This window comes from Podarcis melisellensis (genome assembly GCF_964234715.1).
Source record: "Podarcis melisellensis genome assembly, chromosome: 8".
Classification (NCBI taxonomy): domain Eukaryota; kingdom Metazoa; phylum Chordata; class Lepidosauria; order Squamata; family Lacertidae; genus Podarcis; species Podarcis melisellensis.
The window spans coordinates 21,976,909-21,997,210 of record NC_138540.1 but is presented as its reverse complement, the minus strand read 5'-3'; the positions used below and the strand labels follow the sequence as shown (position 1 = coordinate 21,997,210).

Genomic DNA, 20,302 nt, shown 5'->3' with positions numbered 1-20,302 from the left:
TGTATATCTTGTGAGTCCAGAGGGAGGCACAGAATTGACAGGCCTTGTGGGGCACCATACAGTGTAAGGGCAGAAAAGGGCAACCAGAATGATCAAGGGACTGGAGTAACTCCCCTTTGAGGAATGGTTGCAAAGCCTTGGCGAGTTTTAGTTTAGAAAGCAAATTGAGTAATGGGGAACATGATAGAGGCGTATAAGATTATGTGCAGTTTGGAGAACGTGGATAGGCCTCTTTCACAATACTATAACCTCATGGGGTCTTACAGGGCAGCGGAATGGTGGGAGATTCACAACAGTCAAAGGGAGGTACATCTTCACACAGCACACAGTTAAACTGTGGAATTCGCTGCCACAAACTATAGTTCTGGCTACCAATTTGGATGACTTTGAAGGGGGATTTGACAAATCCATGAAGGCTACCAGTCATAATATCTATATTACCTCCAGTATGCCTCTGAATAACAGTTGCTAGGTATCATGTGTGCTAGAGTGCTGTTCTACTCATTTCCTGCTGTGGGATTTCCATTGGAGCTCAAAGGGGCATCTATGGTTTCCTTCTTCCACATTTTATCCTCATAGCATTGAGGTGAATAACAGTGAGAACAGAATGCTTTGGCCACATCCAGCAGGCCTCCTGCTTTGTTCTCTATTATGGATTGGAGTGTCTGTTAAATGTAGCATAAGTCTAAACTCCATTTAACTACCCAAGTTCATTCTGCATGTTCTCTTTCTTTCTGGCCTCCTCTCTCCTCCCCCACATGCCAGAAATGCATGCTGGAAGTGTCCTTTCGTCCAGTGTTGTGTGATCAGCTTATCAGGCTGGAGGCAGTCCACCTGCTATGCCAGGCTGCTGAAGCAAAGGCTCAGATGGAGAGGAAGGCTCGGGAGTTGGAACTGCAGGTAAGTGTGGGAGGGATCTTTGCCTCCTGCGTGTTGCTCATTGCAAAGAACATCTGCCGTACCCATGTCACACTGTGTGGAGAGGCAGGTGCAGTTTTAGGAATTGCCAAGCCGCGTAGCGGTGGCTGATGCAGCTGGTGGAACCGAAGGCAAGGGAGCCCAAGAAGTAGGGAGGGTCAAAGCCGTTGACAGTGAAAGCCAACCAGTTCTAGTTTTGTCCCTATCCTTTAATGGTGACACTGACACTAAGGAGGAGGATGCTGGCAGGCAGTGGTTGTAAGTTAGAAGACAGGGGGTGGGGGACCTGTCTGCAGGCAGACTGAGGTTGGTGGGGCAGTGCCCCATTTGTCCTAATGAACCAGTCTCTACTACCCATTCTTCAGCAACTGATACTCAAAGGCACATTGCCTCTGGTACTGGAGATAGTGATGGTCTTTCCTCATCAACCTCCTGTTAACATTTTGCTCTCCAGACATGCCTATTTCTACCATATCCCTGCTCTTGCCCACAAATCAGCCCCTATCAACAAGCAGTCCGTTACGAGAAGGGCTCACAGAGCCAGAAGCAACTTGTTGGGTGGGGAGGAGCCACTACAGTCACTTCCCAGAATGTAGATTGCTGTTGCTTTTCAGGAGGGGTGAGGCAACGGGGAAGTCGGTATGGGGCAAAGGCATCAGCAGGAGCACTGGATTGGCTCCGTGAGTGCATTTACACCATGCAGACCTTCCTGACACCTTGCCAACTCCCTCCGTAACCAAGCGTTCCACCTGCCAGAAAGCAAGCATAGTGACTCCTCCGCACCTGGTGATCCACTTCTGCACAAGGTCTTCATTGGAAGTGGAGTCCATGTCTTGCCCTCATGGCACAACATATTCCTTCCCCATAACTCTCCTCTCTACTCAGCTCTGTTATCATCTTCCTTTCCCCTCCCATTAGGCACCTGCTTTCAGCAAAGGAGGTTTGCTCTGACTCCCCCCCATTCCAGCAGTTAATCAAAAGGTTTTGCTTCCCTGCTTCTCTCTCTCTCTCTCTCTCTCTCTCTCTCTCTCTCTCTCTCTCTCTCTCTCTCTCTCTCTCCATGCCAGAGAAGGAAAGAGGAAGCCCTGCTTACCCGGAAAGATGGAAAGAGGCCATCAAGCATACTCTCCATCAGTCAAATCTCAAAGCACACCCGACCATTTCAGCCGCCCAACCCAGAGGACATTTCTCCAGAGTGCGTGAGAAAAGGCATTTTCCATTTCCCTCATCCATGGCTGACCAAGTGCACCTCTCCATGACTGTCAGGGTGCATGCCAGGGTGTGGACAGCTAATTGGGGCTGGCATCAGGCTTGGGAAATCTTTAGCACAATGCCCTCAGTGGGCCATTCTCCTACACTAGCACCCTTCCCCCCATTATGGATTTATCTAATGGTAAAAGTGAGTAGCCAAGAGCTGCTGTTTCCCACAAACCCCAGAGTGATGCTTTGTTAAACTTCAGCATTATGGGAATTTTTTAAAAAGTGGCTCATAGCCACCCGGCATGAGAGTAGGCAGGATAGGCTTCAGAGATGGTAGATTCTGCTAGAGCATTGGGACCCCAGAATAACTGAAGACTTAAGAACAAACAAGCAGGAAACAGGCAAGCAGAGCTGGTGCAACTCATTTGCAGAGCACCACAATGGCTGCTCCCACACCTAATCAATAATCTACAATTTAAGATAGATTCCTAATGGATTAGCCAGCAGTCTCCCTTACAAAAGATGTGGCTAGCAACCTTGCCATTTGATGGAACTCTCTCCAGCAGTCATCCTGGCTTCTTTTTACCCACTTCTAAGCAGGTAGGGCTGTAACTCAGTAGCAGAGAATCATTTATGGGGGTAGCAGAATTAACCTTTACTTGTGTAATTTGGTCAGTGGTTCGAATCCCTGCGACGAGGTGCACTCCCACTGCTTAGTCTCTGCTCCTGCCAACCTAGCAGTTTGAAAGCATGCCAGCAGAAGTAGATAAATAGGTACCATTGTGGCAGGAAGGTAAACAGTGTTTCTGTGTGCTGCTCTGGTTCGCCAGAAGCGGCTTAGTCATGCTGGCCACATGACCCAGAAGCTGTATGCCGGCTCCCTCGGCCAGTAAAGCAAGATGAGCGCCGCAACCCCAGAGTCATCTGCGACTGGACCTAATGGTAAGGGGTCCTTTTACCTTTACCGTGGCACAGATTTTTAATTTTTTTATTGGTACACTTGTCAGGGAAAATCTTTGACTCCTGCTCCAGGCCCCCCTTGTAGATTTACCACACTCTCTCTGCATCCCCAGCTAGAGCCTCAGGCCCTGCCTATGGATCAGATCTGTCTGCCTCTTGCTCTACTGGCCCTTTCTGATGCCTGCCAGTAAAGTCATCTCTGCTCTGGTCTGAGATAACTGTGCCTGCAGCTGCCATAGACTCATCCCTGGCTTGCTCTTCCCTCTTAGTGATCCCTGGTAGGGAGCATAATAAAATCTCAGATAGATCAGATCAAAGATTTCCAAGAGTGGCCAATTGTGTGCTTCCCAGCAAGACCTAAAGACTAGACCTCTCCTGTTCCAGTTGCCTGTTCCACACCACTGGTATTCAGTGGCATACTGCATTTGAACAGGGAAACTTCATTTAGCTGTGAATGACTCCTCTTCTGCTATAAATGCATCAAATCCACAGCCATGACTTGTTACTGAAAGGATGCGCGAGATGATTTGTTTTGCTTTTCTTTTTTCCTTGCCATCAATGTTCTCTTTCCCTCCTCTCTAGTTCCGAAGAGTATATCGCAGCTCATTTATCTCTGATCCGGAGCTTCGCCAACCACTTTGACAAATATGTTATCCCTTGCCTGATAGCATGTGGAGATATAGACGAGAAGAAAGGAACTGAAAACCTACACTACAAGTACAGTGATGAATGTGGAACTAAATGTATACAGAGCCACCTGCCAGGCCACTGATTCAGCTAGCCCAGCATTGTCTGCCATTGAGAGGGAGAGCCTAATAATAATAATAATAATAATAATAATAATAATAATATTTATTTATTTGTACCCCACTCATCTGTCTGGGTTGCCCTAGCCATTCTGGGTGGCTAGTTCTTATTGGACTCCAACTCCTATCATCCCAAAGGACTGGCCATGCTGGCTGGAGCTGTTGGGAGGCAGAGTCCAGCTACATCAAGAGGGCCACAGGTTCCCCATCTGCATTGTAATCAGCCTTGATAAAAGACAGTGCAGCTACTCCTACAGAGACACAGCAGGCAGCCTTCTTTTTTGGATGGTGCTCCCAGCTCCCAAGAGCCTTCTGTCCAGGGAAGGGAAACCTGTGGGCCTCTGAGATGATGCTGAGAGAAAGATATATGCATTTAGTCAGATCTAAATATCCATTCTTATGGAGTTGAATGGTGCTGCAGCCTTGTTAGGGTGGCTCTGAATTCTCTCCATCCGAATCAGGGGTGGGGAACCTGTGGACCTCTGTGATGTTGTTGGACTACAGCCCCCATCATCCCTGACCATTGGCCCTGCTGGCTAGGACTGATGGGAGCTGGAGTCCAACAACATCTAGAGGGCTGCAGGCTTCCCATTCTTGGTCTGTTAACTAAAAGCAGCTCTCCAGGGTCAATTGCAGAGAGTGAGAGATCTTTCCTATCTCCTTCCCCTTCTAACTGTGGAGACGCTGGGGATTAAAGCCAAGGCCTCCTGCAAGCCAAGCAGGTGCACTATCTGGGAGCTGCAATCCCCCATACAGTTCATGTGGCGGGGGTGTTGTTGTTGTGGTTGCTTTGGCTACATCTGTAGCTGCTAAAATTAGCAAGTAGTCTGTGTGCCTGTTGCAACAGACACAGACTTCTTTGCGTCACAGGATAATTAAAGACTAGACTTGCTCAAGCATACTTTTGTCAGTCTTGTACCCTGGTCATATAGTTTTAAATGCCTTGAGCATAGATGTAGATGGGAGTTGAGGTGTGGGTGTGAGAGAGAGAGGGCACTGCTTCCCCTGCCACATGGCAGTGTATCAGGGGTCACTTTTAAAGTAGCTATTTTGTTCTATTAAATATGAAAAAGGAAAAGGAAAAAAAACACTTCAATTTGTTGTAATTTACCACTGCACTGATGGATTATTTGCAGTAGGAGTTGAGTGGATAGGTAAACCAGTTAAGAAGCTTACTACACAAAGCCAGCTGGAACAAGTGCTGCTGTGGTGTAGTTATTAGAGTGCTGGACTGGGACCCAAGAGGCCAGAGATCAAATCCCCACTCGACCATGAAGCTTTCAGGGTGTGACCTTGGGCCAGTCACAGTCTCTCAGCCTCGCCTACTTCACAGCGTTTTTGTGAGGATAGAATGGGGTGAGGCTGATCCGTGTCCATCACCCTTTGTTCCTTGGAGAACAGGCGAGATATAAAGGTAATAATAAAACAGTAATAAATAATAAATTGGTTAGTGTAGCACAGTGGGGAAATGACTAAAATGAAACCCAGGCAGTTCTGGTTCAAATCTTGCTTCTCTCATGAACTAACTTCATGGCTTTGGGCCAGGGCTGGAGAAGCTTTGGCCCTCCAGAGGTTATTGCACTCCAGTTCCCATCAGTCCCAGCCAGCACAGCCAGTGCTCAGGGATGGTCCAGCAGCCTCTGGGGGGTCAAAAGTTCCCCAACCCACCTTTAGGCCAACCATTCTTTCTCATCCTCTGCCCCCTTGTGCAGCATAATGTCTCTCCTACTTTTCAATGGGTGTGGTTGTTCATTAATTTATTTATAAAGTTCCTAGTTTCCTCAGCACCATACAAAGATTAAGAAAGGAATCTCAGTCCCTGGCCACAGACCAATAAATACAATGCAGAAAGAGAAAGAAAATAGGAAAGCACCTAGATTTGGGCACCATGTTTTTGTTGTTGTCAGGATTAACTGAGGACCAAAGTAGTCATGATTCTCAATCCATAATTAAGAACCAGTCAGAGTAGATCCATTGAAATTAATGGACCTTACTTAGCCATGGGGGAGGAGTAGAGGTTTTGCCCTTTCTCCCCTCCCACTATTGTCCCACCAAAAATCCCCTCCTTTTACTCTATACTACCATTAGCCCAAAGGAAAATGTTCTTCTTTCATACCTTCTACACTCTTAATTCTACTGCTGATTCAAAATCCATATTAGGGAAATACCATTTTTAGCCCAACCCATATATCAGATATTGGTGCACAAGCCTTCAAATTCAAGAAAACTGTATTTCCAATGCCTCCCATTTTCAAGCCATGTTTGCACATGCTGTACTTGAGACCTTGAATAAAACACTAGGGTGGCTTGCAGTCCATATATTGGAACAACCAGATACCTTATATATTCTGAGAGTAATCATCATTTTTCTTTATTTTTGTGTGTGTTTGTAGCCCTTATTTTACCTTGTACCTAGAGCTGCATTGTCCTTCCGTAGCACCTGCTCTTATGGTGATTTCTAATAATGGGAGAACAGTCTTCAACTTTGGGGATGTTGCCGTAGGTATGGAACCAAGCCTCCTCACACCCTATTGCTAGAATGGTGTTAAAGCAGCAAAAATATGTCATGAGTCTTAAGATGGAGTGTAGAAGGGTGCAGCAGACCTTGGAAGATGCTGAACTCTTTCACTGGAGGTTTTTAAAGGGAGGTTGCATGGGCATCTATCAAGGAATCTTTAGCTCTGATTTCCGCATTGACCCTTGGGAAACACATGGGGTGATCTCCAGGCTATAAACATTTTGCAGGAGGGATTGGAACACTTAACTGGAACTGTAGGTTTGTGCAGTTAAAGTGAATTAAAGGACCTGGCACAACAATTCCACTTAAAAAACAAAACAAAAGTGGTTTGGAAAGTGAGAGGGAAATGCATTGAGAATTGTGGAGTGAACAAATGATTAGTGGGCCGATGTGTAAGTACCCCGCAAAGCAAATCAGGATGAATATCAGACGAGCGGTCATTTTCATATAACTGCTCCTTAAACAAACCAGACCAAATGCTCAGTAAAGAGCTGAGTTGGTTTAATCGCTACACAAGCTGCTCCCCCACTTTTTGAAACATAAAATCCACCCATTAGCCAGATCTGTCTTGAGCCTTGTAGAGAGTTAGGAATGTTTAAAGTGACATGATAGTGCTATAAATGTACACCACAGATGGGGCTGTAGTGCTGAATCAGGAGGGACTCCCTTGTTTGAGTCTTTGCCTTTACTGTGAACTCACTAGATAATTTTAGAACACACACAGTCTGATTCTTGACATGGCTCAAATCATATATTGTCCCTAAAAGGGCATTGGCAGCCACACTGTATTTATTTAACAAGGCTTATACCATTGCCTAATCACCAAAAGCCTCTAAGACTTTCCCATAAAAAAATGCAAATAATAATAATTTAAAATGCTAATACGTAGTTGGGGTTGTTATGGGGATGTAGCAGGGGGAAACTGCAACTGATTGTATGTTTGTTCTTGTATTCAAAATTAATAAACTTTTTTTTAGGTGCCAATAAAATCATATGTTAAAAAACTCAATTGACATAAACATTTATCAAAATAAAAATAAAAGCAGTTTTGCAACAAATGGATGTCATGAACATTACATGCTAAAAATTGCATGTGTTGGTAGGCTTGCCTAAACAAAAATTTTTAGCAGGTGCTGAAAACTAAACAGTCAAGGCCCTTGACAAACATCAATGGACAGGGAGTTCCAAAGAGTAGGTGCTGCCACACTAAAGGATCAGTTCCTTCAAGTACCAAATAAACATAGTGTGGCACTTGTAAAAAGTGTCCCAGTTCTACACATGGAACAGCTGGACCTCTGTCTTCCCTACTGAAACATCTGAAAGCATCTTAAGAATTCTTCTTTGATTTTTAAATTTTATTTGGGGGGGTGTTGTTTTGTTTTCTGGAATAATATGAGAATGGCTTCTGGGTGGATTTTTAAAATAGACTTCTGCTGGCTGGATTTCCTGGTTTGTTTGTTTGTTGTTTTTATTTGTATGGCCGTCCAGTAAAGATGCTTTCTGGGTGGCTCACCTTTGTAAATGTGAGGTTCTCTTGTTTACTAGGGCACACAGTTAAGAAAGAAGTGAAGCTACATAACATCTCTCAAGAACAGCTGGTTGTATCCTTTGCTTTGAATCATCCCCTCTCTGTTCTCCAAAATCTGTGGCTGTTCAGTAGAAGACATCAACTGGACTCACCTTCTGCTGTTTGGGGTGAAATATTCCAAATATTCCAAAACAAACACAATAGGATACCCACATATACTTCCATCTTCAAAGTCACAGGTTAGAATATTATATTATGGAGATACCTGTGCTACTAATTTAAGTTGGGTACCCATTGAATTGGCATGATTGCAACCAGAGGATCCTGAAAATTATGGTTTGGTGAGAGAATTGAGAATCACTAGAGGTTTCCTCCACCGCTTTGGAGAACTGCTGTTCCCAGGGGTTTCCTGAGGAGCAGGAACAGTTTGTATCTGTAGTGGAGATTATACAAAAAGACAATGGAATAGTAGGTGCATCTTATAAGAGCACATCTCAGTTACTGAATTCCTGTGCTGAGTGGGCAAGGATTGAAAGGGGCTATATTATCTATTTGTTTGAAACCAACACACAATCTGGAACCCTGAAAAGGCAGTGTTCCCTGTCATCTGGATATAGGAGGCCCCTTCAGACCTTCTGCACTCAGCAATGGAAGGGGTTGGAAGCTGAGCAGGTGGGATCCTGTGCCCACTACAAGGCCTTTGTGTTGGGATATTGTGGGTAAATTAAAATGCCAGGGATCTCGGAGTCATCAGCTACAGATCACATTCTTGCTTGTCACTGCCAGCAGCAATAGTGGGTAAGCCTGCTTGAGGTAGGGAACATAAAGTAAGATGATATTTTATATATCCTGTACCATATTTTTCCATGTATAACTCGCCCCCTAATTTTGGGGACCCAAAATTAAGAAAATGGGGGGAGATTGTCCCCATGGATAAGACTACCCCCCCTTTAACATTACTTTTTAGTTAAAAAAAACCCCTAGTCTTATACTCGGAAAAGTATGGTATATTTTTACTGTTTGTTAACTTTCTGTTGCGAAGCGTTTTTATAAATCTGCAAATAAATGAAATAGATGAGGCACTTTGCTACAACCTGCATATCAGCTGTCCACCATCTGATATTGTTCTTGGCATGCAATCTGAGCTGTTAGGAAGTGACCTGGTGGAGGGGCAGCCAGCCCCATGTTGTTTATGCTGGTCTGTCGATCTCTTGCTCCTTCCTCTTTTATTTTATTTTATTTTATTTTATTAGTTTAGTTTAGTTTATTATTTTTAATGTATACACCATTTACATGCCAAAATGGCTTCTAAGTAGTTTACATATGTAAAATCAATTATAAAATCTATACGTAATTAAAATACACAGTGAAACAATTTCATGAAAACAAACATCCATAGCTAATATCTGCAATGAAACAAGCCAGTACAAAAACATAACAATTAAAAAAACAGTTAAAACTATTAGATCATGAAGTTAAAGTTCAGGAAAACGCTGGAACCCTAAATAGGTATGCATGTATTCAAGAGCCAGCAGAATGCCAATATTGATGGGGCCTCTCTTATTTCCTCAAGGAAGGCATTACATACCACTGGTGCCATTGGTGAAAAAACCCACCTCCATGTTACCACAAGCTGATGATAATTAGGCCTCTTCCTTTGGTTACAAGGTTTTTCAACATACTGCAAAGCAGAGTCCTGGTGAAACACCGATTCACCCCTCCATCTTAAGTTGCTCAGAAACCAGTGTTTGCATCTGCAGATCTAGATTAGCAGCTGCAGATTTTATGCAAGTGTACATCATAAGCCTGTGCCCAGAGTCTTTTATGTAGCCGGAAGTGCCCCTGTATGTAGTTAGGCAACACATGGCAACCCAACCAGGCTAGGTAGATCAATTCAGTCCTCCGGCAAATACTAATTACCATATTTTTTGCTCTATAGGACGCGCCCGGCCATAAGACGCACTTAGTTTTAGAGAGGGAGAACAAGAAAAAAAATTCTCTCCCTCTCTGTGCAGCACCCCTTCAGTGAAGCAGCAGGAGAAACGGAGCCCCTTCCATTTCTCCTCCCGCTTTGCTGAAGGGGCGCTGCGCTGCTGGAGGCTTTGCGTTGCTTTCGCTGAAGCCATGGAGCCTGCACTCACTCCATAAGATGCACACACATTTCCCCTTAATTTTTGGAGGGGGAAAAGTGCGTCTTATAGAGCGAAAAATACGGTAATATCTGAAGGGAAGTCCCCATACTTGCTAATTCTTGTAATAGTCCCTAGGTAACAGATTGCCATGGCTGTCTCCATTTCTTTTCTTTTTGGGGGGTGGAGTGGTTGCTTTGGTTACCACTAAACTTGTGTTTCCTTGAGCTGTCATTTTCAGCTGGGATATTCCTTCTTGAATCCCTTTGGATCCTTCACGGTGCTAAATCCTTTCTGGACACTGGAGGAAGGTGAATCCCGCAATCTTCTCATCTCATTCTGCCCAGAGGAGAACACACCGGTGAGTCTCTAAACAAGGAATTGGTTTAGTTTATTTCACTGGTGCCCCACCTTTCCTCCAAGGGGATCGTACTGCAAGGGTGGAGAACCTCAAGCCCAGGAATCAACTGCGGTCCTCCAGGCTTCATTATTTGACCCTCAGAACTCTCCACAGGCCACAACCCCTTCCACACCATTCCCTGGGCCTGCGGAAATTCTTTGAGGATGTGTCCTTGAACTAGGATAGCTTGGATAAATGTGTGGGTTTCGAACTATGCTAATGCCTCTTTCTTACCTGGATGAAAGATGGAGGTAGGGTTGTGTGTGTGTGTGTGTGTGTAGAACACCTGACTTTTCAGTGGTTGAAATGTTGCCTATGTACAAAGGTAGGAGGCACATCCATTGCTCCCCCCCACTTTTTACCTCCGGCTTTGCCCACCACTGGAATGTGGCCCCTGGAAAGTTCTCCACAAGGAAATGTGGCCCTCTGGCTGAAAAAGGCTCTGCAGCCCTGGCATACTCTCCTCCGTACCCATTTTATCTTAAGGCCCAGTTTATGTGATGCAGACTTCATGACAGGTGGTTAATCGTTCATGAGTTCTGCATGCCCCCACCATGCTTAAATATACCTGTCACATGCGCTGTCCCACAATACATGCTGTGTTAGCATGCCAGCAGAGTCTGCACTCAGATCATGTATGCCTGGCTTGTTAACGCTGGGCAGACATGTTAAGTGCACAGGGAAGGGCCAAAGCATTTTGCCGCCTGAGGCAGTGCAGCCAGCAGACACGGTTCCCCTCAAAGTCAGGCTACAAGGCCAGCTAGGTTATTTTGGCACCTGAGGGATGAAATCTTACAGGCACGTCTTCTACCTCTCTGATGACAGTAATACAAAAAAATAATTCAGTTCAATTAGCTATAAGTACAAACAGACAGACATATTAAAACAAAGAATGAATATGCATATATAAATAGAAATGTGTGTGTACATTTAGATATATCACACATTCAAATGAAAGCCAGGTGGAGCCAGAGCCAATAACAGGCAGAGCCACATCCTGACGGGTTGTAAAAAGGCAGGCAAGTGGTGGCTAGCTGAGAGGAGACTGAGGTTGGTGGGTCAGTGCCCCCATTTGCTCATTAGTCCAAGTGTACAAAAAAGAAACAGGGCTGTCCCTAGTGGTTTTCTTCTGTACAATTTGCCCTGAGAATGATGGAATGTTATCGAGTGCCAATGCTCCCAGTGGGACTTAGTCCCTTCCCCTTTGAGACACATGGGTCTAGCCATCCGTAATGGACACTTTACTATCAGTAGCCCCTAAATATCAGGAAGGTGACACTGACACTCAGCTTTTATTGAGCCCCTTAGGTGGCTCATGCCACCTGAAATAATGCTATCCTTACTGACCAATAATGTTTTATCCCACAGTACTTTGAAATGCTGGAGATCCGTAGTGGGAAATTCACTCTAACCCTTACCCTGACAGGCCAGGGTGTCATCCCTTCAATTTCTTGCTCAGTGGAAGGAGATGTATTCAACATGGGATATGTTCTTGCTAAGGAAACAGCCACTGCCACTTTCAAGGTAAATCACAACTGCACTGTGAATAGAGATGTTGAAGGATTCGATCAGAAATGGAAGAGATGGTCCGTCTGAGGTCAGGAACAGAAATTACGCACATGAATAAAAGCAGTACAGTTGTACCTTGGATCCCAAACACCGCAAACCCAGAAGTGAGTGTTCTGGTTTATGAACATTCTTTGGAACCCGAACATCTGACTACAATTCCCATCATCCCTGACCACTGGTCCTGCTAGCTAGGGATCATGGGAGTTGTAGGCCAAAAACATCAGGAGGGCCGAGGTTGAGGAAGCCTGGAATTAAACAGCTGCCTTTTCAATACTGTAAAAAGCCAGGAGAAAGTATGCTCCAAATCCCAAGTGATGACCAGAAAGAGTGTATTTATATGATCATTTTTTACACGGACAAAACAAACAATGCCTTGAATTAGTGGCTAAGACACTGGGCTATGAATCAAGAAACCCCCAGTTTGAATCCCACCTCTGCTTCACAACTCACTAGCTGGCCTTAAGCAAACCACAGCCTCTGTCCCCTCATCTGCAGCATGTGGGATAATAATACTTACTTACCTCCAGCTGTTGCTGGACCGCAGCTCCCATCATCCTTGGCCCAAGCTGCCTGGGGCTGATGGGAGCTGGAGTCTAGCAACACTCAAAGTCACAGGTTCTCCATCACTTCTGTACAGAGTAAGGATTACAACTAGATCACACATGCAATACATTTAGAATACTTGAAGGTGGTATACAAATATTAAGGCAGCTGCAGCTGATTGCTATTATTATTAATCAAGATTCCTTGTTAATATAAATGTGCCCATGCATGGATATAGCAGAAAGACAACCACAGAAAAAGGTTGAAGTCAGTTTGCAGGAACACAGCTTTTGATTCTGCCATTGGTTGATTGGTCTCTTGCAGATAGAGAACACTTCGAATCTGACCCTGAAATACAATATTCTTCTTGACTCGCTCTCACCAAGCAGAGAGAGAGAACAGCCAAAGATTCCCCCTTTCCTCGCATCTCCAGGGAAAGCAGATGTAGTTGGTAAATAATAGCTCATAATGTTTTGAATATTCATTAATGGAAGTGATGGAGATAATTGTGGACTTACTCAAAGCAATCCTGTGTTGATCAGGATCTGTATATATTCTATGAAAGTAATTCTAAGAGTAGGCACAGTTGCTGTTTATAATTCCAGCCATACGGTGTAAGTAGGGATGTTGGAGAATTCTTTTGGAACCAGGAGTGGAAATTGCCGCAATCCGCACATTCATCCGAGGTCAGGAACAGAAATCACACAATCACCCGCCATCCTTTTTTTAGTCCATGAACATAACATAAATAATTACATTATTTTCTGCATCATTTTTGACATTCCTTTTCCACTGAAATTAATTTAAGAAATAACTGTTTTCATTTTGGTCAGAGCAGATAGTGAGATGTATAGCATACGTTTTAGCAAAAGCCAAACTGTAGCAGTCTACAGCAGTTCCTGCCCTCAAATTTACAATCTGGAAGGTGCAGCGTGAAAGGGAAAAGGGCTGGCCCTGCTTCTCTTCTCTGCAGCAGACGAATGGAATAGCTGCTGCTGGATGGCAGATGAAGGAGAGGGAAAAGCCTATGGAGTTGGAGTTAACAAAATGTAGGCGACGGTGTTTAAATGCCCTGATCATTTACTTTTAATACAACCATTTGCAAGCACCATCTTCAGAGGTATTCCTACCTGAATAGGAAAGAATGAGGATCTCTCCTGTAAGATGAAGACTGCTGTGACTGCTGAAATCTTAAGTAATCTTTTCTCACATGCATAGTTATGCAGCTTTACTTAATAAACTAAAGACAGATAGGGCTTCCTTGGCCAGGTGACAAGCCTTGTGTTCAATATTTGCTTTGAATTGTTCTAATCTGTGGTACTTTAGTTCCCTAAGCCGTGTGTATGTGTGTTGTGTGTTTCTCTCTTGTACCTTTTTACAAGCTTGACAGCAGGCTCCAGCTTAATACTTTTAATCATCCAGATTTTTCCAGCTTTGCTGCTGGGTTTTTTACCTCTCCTGTAGAACAGAGTGCTGAAAATATTGGCCAAGGAGATGTGGCTCTCCAGCTGCTTTTCTCCTACCGGTTTGTGTTTCCATCCTTTCCCAGGTACACAAAATTACAATGGCTTGAGTGTGTTCAGCGTCTCTCCCGTGGAAGGCACCATCACTTTCAAGAAGTGTCAAGAGTTCACCATCACCTTCAGCCCTGATCATGAGAGCCTGTATTATTCCGATTGCATCCACATTTTAATCTTTGGCAAGGTGAGATTGGCTCAGGTAGGGCTCTGAACATCAATTGCTGGAAACTGCAGGAGGGAAGAGTTCTGTTCTGCTCAGGTCCTGCTAGTGCCCTGGAATCCCCAGCATCTCCATGTAGGGCTAGGAGTGTCTGCAGTCTGAAACCCTGGAGAGCTGCTAGCCAGTATCAGCATCACTGAGCTAGATGGACCCAACATGGTCTAGTTGTATAAGGCAGCTTCCTTTGTTCCTGTATCTTAGAGAAAGGGCTGAGTGGTGTGGCATTTGTTTTGCATGTAGAGGATTCCAGGTTCAACCCCCAGCATTTCCAGGTAGCAAGTGCCAGGGAAGACTCCTTCTTGAAAGCCTGGAGACTCACCTCCAATCGGTGTTGAGAGTCTGATGCAGTGTAAAACAGCTTCCTATGTTCCTAAGGCTCTTGTAAATTTGGTTCTTGGTACACTATGTGTGGCACAATCCAAACAGAAGTGACTGGCCTCAAGGACTGAGTTGTGAAAGTGTCTTCCCTACTTTAAGGTGAACTAGTGAACGAAGGAACATTGGTGATGAATGAGGAGTGCCATCTAGTGTTTACTAGGCCAAAGGGCAAAGGACTCTCAAATACCCTGGAAAAGCAACAAGAACAACTCTTCCCTTTGCAAAGCCACTAAAACCCCCCAGCAAAGCCCAAACTTCATATGGATTTCCACAAAGTTTCTGAACTTTGGTGGAGAGCTTTGAATAGTTGCCCAAAAGCAACCACTTAATTTCCAATTGTTTAAAGAAAAAAACCCTCAAAGCTGTTTGCATAGAGAATTGCTGCCGAAACTACTGAGGGCTGTTGCAGTAAAGTGGAATAAACATTAGGCTGCGATAATCTTCTTTTTAGGAAACCATCCGTGTGATCCAGCTGAAAGGGGCAGCACGGAACCACATAATGTATGTGGAAGGAGGTGACCCGCTGGATGTGCCCATTGAGTCACTGGCCGTAACTACGTCTATGGCTGAAGAAGCAACCAAAGCAGGTAGCCCACCTTAAACCCATCCATATTGATGGATGAATCTCTGTTTCATTTTTAGAAGCATGTTTAGATTAACTTGCCGCACCATGTAGAATGCTGATGTATGTTTTAATCTGTTTTTGTTTATTGCTGATTTTTATGTTTTTAATTAGTTGTTTTTACTGATAATGTCATTGTCTTTTTTGGTAAACAGCTTTGAGAATTTTTTTATTAAACCAAGCAGTGTATAAATTTTATGAAACAAGCAAACAAACAAACTGAAATTGGCAAATTTGTCTATCCCTACCAGTGACAGTAGTTACGGTCCCTGTACAATCCCAATTAATACTGTTTAGGAGTGTATGTGTATGTGTTTTTACCAACTTCTTCTTGCCCCACCAACAATTACAACTGGATTTGTTTCTCCTGCAGAGAGCGGCAAGTCTACAAACTCCATTCTTCTGAACCTGGAATGTGTCCAGTCAGAGACTTTTGTTATCCCAGCCACTCGGGAGCTGAGAGTTGGCGCGATACGAAGCACTCAGTTTGCATCAAAGAAGGTGCAGGAGCCGTAGGGACCAGGCATATGTCAACACCCTCACCCTTAGAGGACCCAGCACAGTGGTTTTCTGGGAAACATGGGCCATATTCTAAGGAGTGTGTTAACACTGTTTGGAAGGGATGGGACTCAAGTTGTAGGAAAAAGCCAATCATCTCCCTCAGTCATTTTCTACGCTTGCAAGTCTCTCTGCAATTTTTGGCCTTCCTTCTCATGAACCATTTTGCTAGCAGAGGTGAAAGAGGCACATTGAGAAAGGGAGCGACAATACCCTGGGATGTGTCACCTGGGGAAAACTCCCACCACCGTTTCCCTGCGGGAGAATTGCGAAGAGGAAAAAGGGAAATAGAGGTATAGGTGAGGTTTGATGTCAGACGCAGTGGCAGAGACCCCATTGTTCTCTTACAGACCCTGGCAAACTAGCATGTAGAGTCCAGCTCTGCACATCTTTGTGTTTAGGGATGTTCAGAGAATTCATGCACAAACAGAAATGGGAGCAGAAATTGCTGGTGTTCGGGGTTTTTTTTACACCAGCACAAATCAGTGCTATAGATTCACCTTATTATGGGATACTCAGAAAAAATGAGATGGTCTCTTGCCTTCCTTTTTTTTTAAAAAAAAAAAGAATCCCAGTTTGAATCAGTTCTACAAATGGGGAGCAGATCTTAGGGCATGTTCGCTTATTCACCCAGGCATGTTTTGTGCCATGAGGTTTCATCAGCCATAGTGTCTGACAGCATGTTGTGAACCTTTCGTTTCTGCAGAATGTAGAATTCAACTGGGAAAACATGCAACTTCTTCAGCTAAAAGGATTCACTGTCGATCCTGTGAAAGGAAGCATTGAGCGTGGACAAACCAAACCCATCAATGTTTCTTGGGTGCCCCCTGCTGGATCAAATGTATGTTGCAAGTTTTAAAATGTGCCATTTATTGCTATTGTATTATACTTCCCCAAGCAGTAGGATAGGAGGAGCGAAGTTTTTTATAAGGTCAGTTTCCCTGTTAAGCAAAGGAGGCTTAGGTAAAACACCAGCATAGCTGACAGAATATTCCATGTTCAATATCTGGCATCTGCAGTTAAAAGGATCTTGCATAGCCAGGCTTGAAACATCTCTGCCTGACATCCTTCATAGCCACTGCCAGTTAGATGTCTGGCCTAGATGGGCCAATGGGGCATCTTCATATGTCCATGTGAAGCATGAGAGTCATTTTATAATAGACACTCAGGGCCAAACTGAACACGACAAGCAGCTTTGTATATAACGTGCAATTTTTATTTTTAATGGAAGTAGCATCTGATGTGGGGGCTGATAATTCTCCAGACTGCAGCAGGTGGTATGGGGAGAATTTAACTCTTTCCTTTCTTCCTGATCCTATTGGTGCCGATGGGGAATTCTCCTACCCCTTGCCAAAAAAGAAGCAAAGGAGGAATCTTCCTCAAGATCAGTGCTGATGGATGGTTGAAGTTGTATTTCAGCAGCATCTGGAGGGTCACAAGTCTCCCATTCCTGCTCTAGATGAATCTATTTGGTTGTGGGGAGAGGGTGAGTGACATTTATGCACCCTTTATAACAGTACTGGAGCACCTGTGGCCCTCCAGGCAATCTGTCAGCCCCAGCCAGCATGACCAGTGGTCAGGGTTGACGGGAGCTGTAGTTCAGAAAACATAAAGAAGTCAATGGGGAGGCAGGGCTAGCATTTCTGTGCACTGGGCTGCCTGCAATTTCTGCCTAGCGCTTCCCTCCATCTTGTCTCTGCAGCCCAACCAGCCTGTGACTGGATCAGCCATATTGAATGTGAAGGGAGACATCAAGGAGGTGTACAGTGTCTACTTCATGGGCAGGATCGTGACCAAGTGAACTGCCACTGAGCTGAGGCTCCAAATTGCCCTTTCTGAAGAAAGATGGAAAAACATCCCTGGGGGTGTTGGATCATTCATCCTCATGAATTTCCCAGAGCATCCAGAACTGAAGCAAAAGATAACAGATCAAAAAGAAGATGAGGAAAAGTCTGCAATCTGAAATGGCATAATCCAGTTCCCTTAAAGTTGCTTAAATTGGGGGTCCTTTGTATCCTTTCATAACCAGCTCTACTGAAACCAGGAAGATTCCTTCAGAATATATGGGCCAAGGTGGGATCCTTGTGGCATTCTCAGCTTTCAGAGATGGAAGGCACAGGAAAGTCTTACTTTCCTTTTAAGCTCCACCCTTGGGCTCTTAGGTAGGGCAGCTGTGATTGTATCACCTGATTTCTTCCTTTTTCTGTTTTCTTTTTGCAGAATCCAAATTTTATGGGAGCTGTGACATTTCCTCTCCCCCCCCCACCCCCCGCCTTTTGGATCTAAATCCTTCCCCTTTTGAAGCTGTAAATTACTCTTAACAATCAGAATAATGCAGGTAACCAAACACCAGCAAGGCTAATTGCAGTTTCAGAGCTATATAGATCTGGAAAACAGGATGGGGAAGGGGGTCAAACTCCTCCTTCCACAGAACCACTGCTCTGATTTTTCTTTTACGTGACCCCTTATGGTTTTCTAGTAATGGTGAGCCCAACTTATCTTCTGAAACTAGAAGGAGGGATGTAGGCGGGGTGTTGAATTTGGCAAATAAGGTGGAGAATGAGACTCCACAGATGGATGGTTAGCAGCCAAACCTGCCATATTTCAAGGAACCCACTGATGACTTTAATTTGAGTCAATGCTGCACTGTTGTTTTGAGTAAAGTCCTCTGAATACAAAGATGTTTTAAAGTAGCTTACGTTGTGTATTCAGTTGATTCAAACTTTTTTTAAAAAAAGAAAAAGAAAGGAGGTCTGGTATACTTTCTTCCTTATGTTTCAGCAAGGGCCAAAGCAGCAAAAAACTAATTATTTCCCCGTGGTGCCGGGACTGTCTCAGTTTTGAACTCACACAGCCTCCAGTTGTTCAAGAAGCAATGTTGTAGCCTGAAATGATGGGAGTTTGTGGGGGTTTTGAGCCACAGATCCACACCCATCCACTTCGTAATCACACTGTGTGTTTCTTCCTTAGAAGTTCGCTTGACTGAAGTTTTTCCAGACCTTTTGCAAACATATGTCAATCACTGTGAAGGGCAGCTAATAGCTGTTTATCCTCACAGTCTGATCAGCTGGCAGAACATTCCATCCTGGCCTCTGAGCCAATGAGGTCTGTTCCAGGGTGATAATTGCACACCACGGGTGGTGCTATAAATGACAATAATTATACTGTAGGAGCTTGCACTGCCCAGTATGTGGCCTCTGCATGCAAATGCTTGTTCCACAACCAGTTATTACAATAAATGTGTGCTACGTGGAATATTTGGTAATGTAAAGACTTGCAGACATCGCATGCTGTTGCATCAGTGTCAAGGCCTACCCAATCATACAAATCTCTTTGATTGATTGGTTGTGTGCCTGTGAAGATAGATGCAGCTTTAGATAACCTTTCGGAGCCAGGGGTTGTGAAACCTGTAGCCTTCTAGATGCCATTGGACTCCAACTCCCATCAGCCTCAGCCCTCCACTGATGGGAGTTTTAGTCCAGCAACATCTAGACTGCTGTAGGTTCCCCATCCGTGTTTTAGATCACTCTGGTTGTTGTCAGAAATTGAGATACAATATCCAATAAAGGTTTAGAGCGCAGAGATTTTGGAAGAAATCATGCTTTTGCTAGTTTATACCAAAATTGGGTAAACACCCACCCACAGAGCCTCAGGCAGTGGTGGCTGATGCCCATTGGGACTGGTGGAGCAGAAGGCAGCAAGATCAATAGTAGCTGGCACCAGAGTCAACGAAAGGCAGAGCCAACCCCATGAGTGGTTGCAAGTAAGGGCGCGGGTTGGTGAGGCTGACTGCCAGGAGGTTGAGGATTGGTGGGGCTTTGCCCCACTGGACTGCACTTTTTAATGCATCTCTAGCCCCACCTTGAGTTGATTGAAATGAGTCCACTCTCAATCATTGGCTGAATTACAGATGTGTTCATGATACATGTTTCAAAACACCCTCAGCTGTTCAGATTACAGCCTTCCCATCCTGGTGCCCTCTAGATATTTTGGATTGCAAACTCCCACCAGCCCTGCGCATTGGCCATGCTGGTTGGGGCTGATAGGAGACAATCTCTTGGAGGGCACCAGGTTGGGGAACTTGGATTCAGAAGGTGAAACTAACTGCCTCAACGCAAGAGCTGGATGTGGAGAACAGGGGCTCTGTGGTGGAGGTGGGAAGGGATCCTTTGGAGAAGTGGGTAGATAGCATTACCAAAGTGTTGCTCAACTGCCTGGTGGGGTAAGAGTAATATTTGAAAAGCATTTGGAAGGAGGGGTTCCACATCGGTTTTCCGTGCCTTCATAAGTCAATTTCCACATTTATTATTATTATATTTATATTCTCTGAAGAGCTTGAAGTGGTGAACGTGGTTCTCCTTTCCCCCCTTTTTATCTTCACTTCAACCCTGCGAGGTGGGTAAGGCTGAGAGACTGAGCAGCCCTAATCCTCA

At 44.5% G+C, this 20,302-nt stretch overlaps 1 protein-coding gene across 3 annotated transcripts in view; it reads left to right on the top strand.

Moving 5' to 3' along the window:
• CFAP74 (cilia and flagella associated protein 74) overlaps positions 1-18,548 on the top strand; it is a 77,513-nt gene extending 58,965 nt beyond the window's left edge. For 2 of the 3 annotated variants that reach the window (XM_081923402.1, XM_081923401.1), the window contains exons 27-39: positions 766-900; positions 1,986-2,113; positions 3,661-3,795; positions 6,278-6,387; positions 7,948-8,003; positions 10,301-10,420; positions 11,828-11,983; positions 12,896-13,022; positions 14,121-14,275; positions 15,141-15,276; positions 15,685-15,812; positions 16,576-16,710; positions 17,572-18,548. In XM_081923402.1, the coding sequence (XP_081779528.1) occupies positions 766-900; positions 1,986-2,113; positions 3,661-3,795; positions 6,278-6,387; positions 7,948-8,003; positions 10,301-10,420; positions 11,828-11,983; positions 12,896-13,022; positions 14,121-14,275; positions 15,141-15,276; positions 15,685-15,812; positions 16,576-16,710; positions 17,572-17,670 (1,620 nt within the window). In that variant the 3' untranslated portion in view covers positions 17,671-18,548. Of the gene's footprint in view, positions 1-765; positions 901-1,985; positions 2,114-3,660; positions 3,796-6,277; positions 6,388-7,947; positions 8,004-10,300; positions 10,421-11,827; positions 11,984-12,895; positions 13,026-14,120; positions 14,276-15,140; positions 15,277-15,684; positions 15,813-16,575; positions 16,711-17,571 lie in introns of those variants that run through there. The other variant, XM_081923403.1, reaches the window with a different exon arrangement.
• The last annotated feature ends 1,754 nt before the right edge of the window (positions 18,549-20,302 follow it).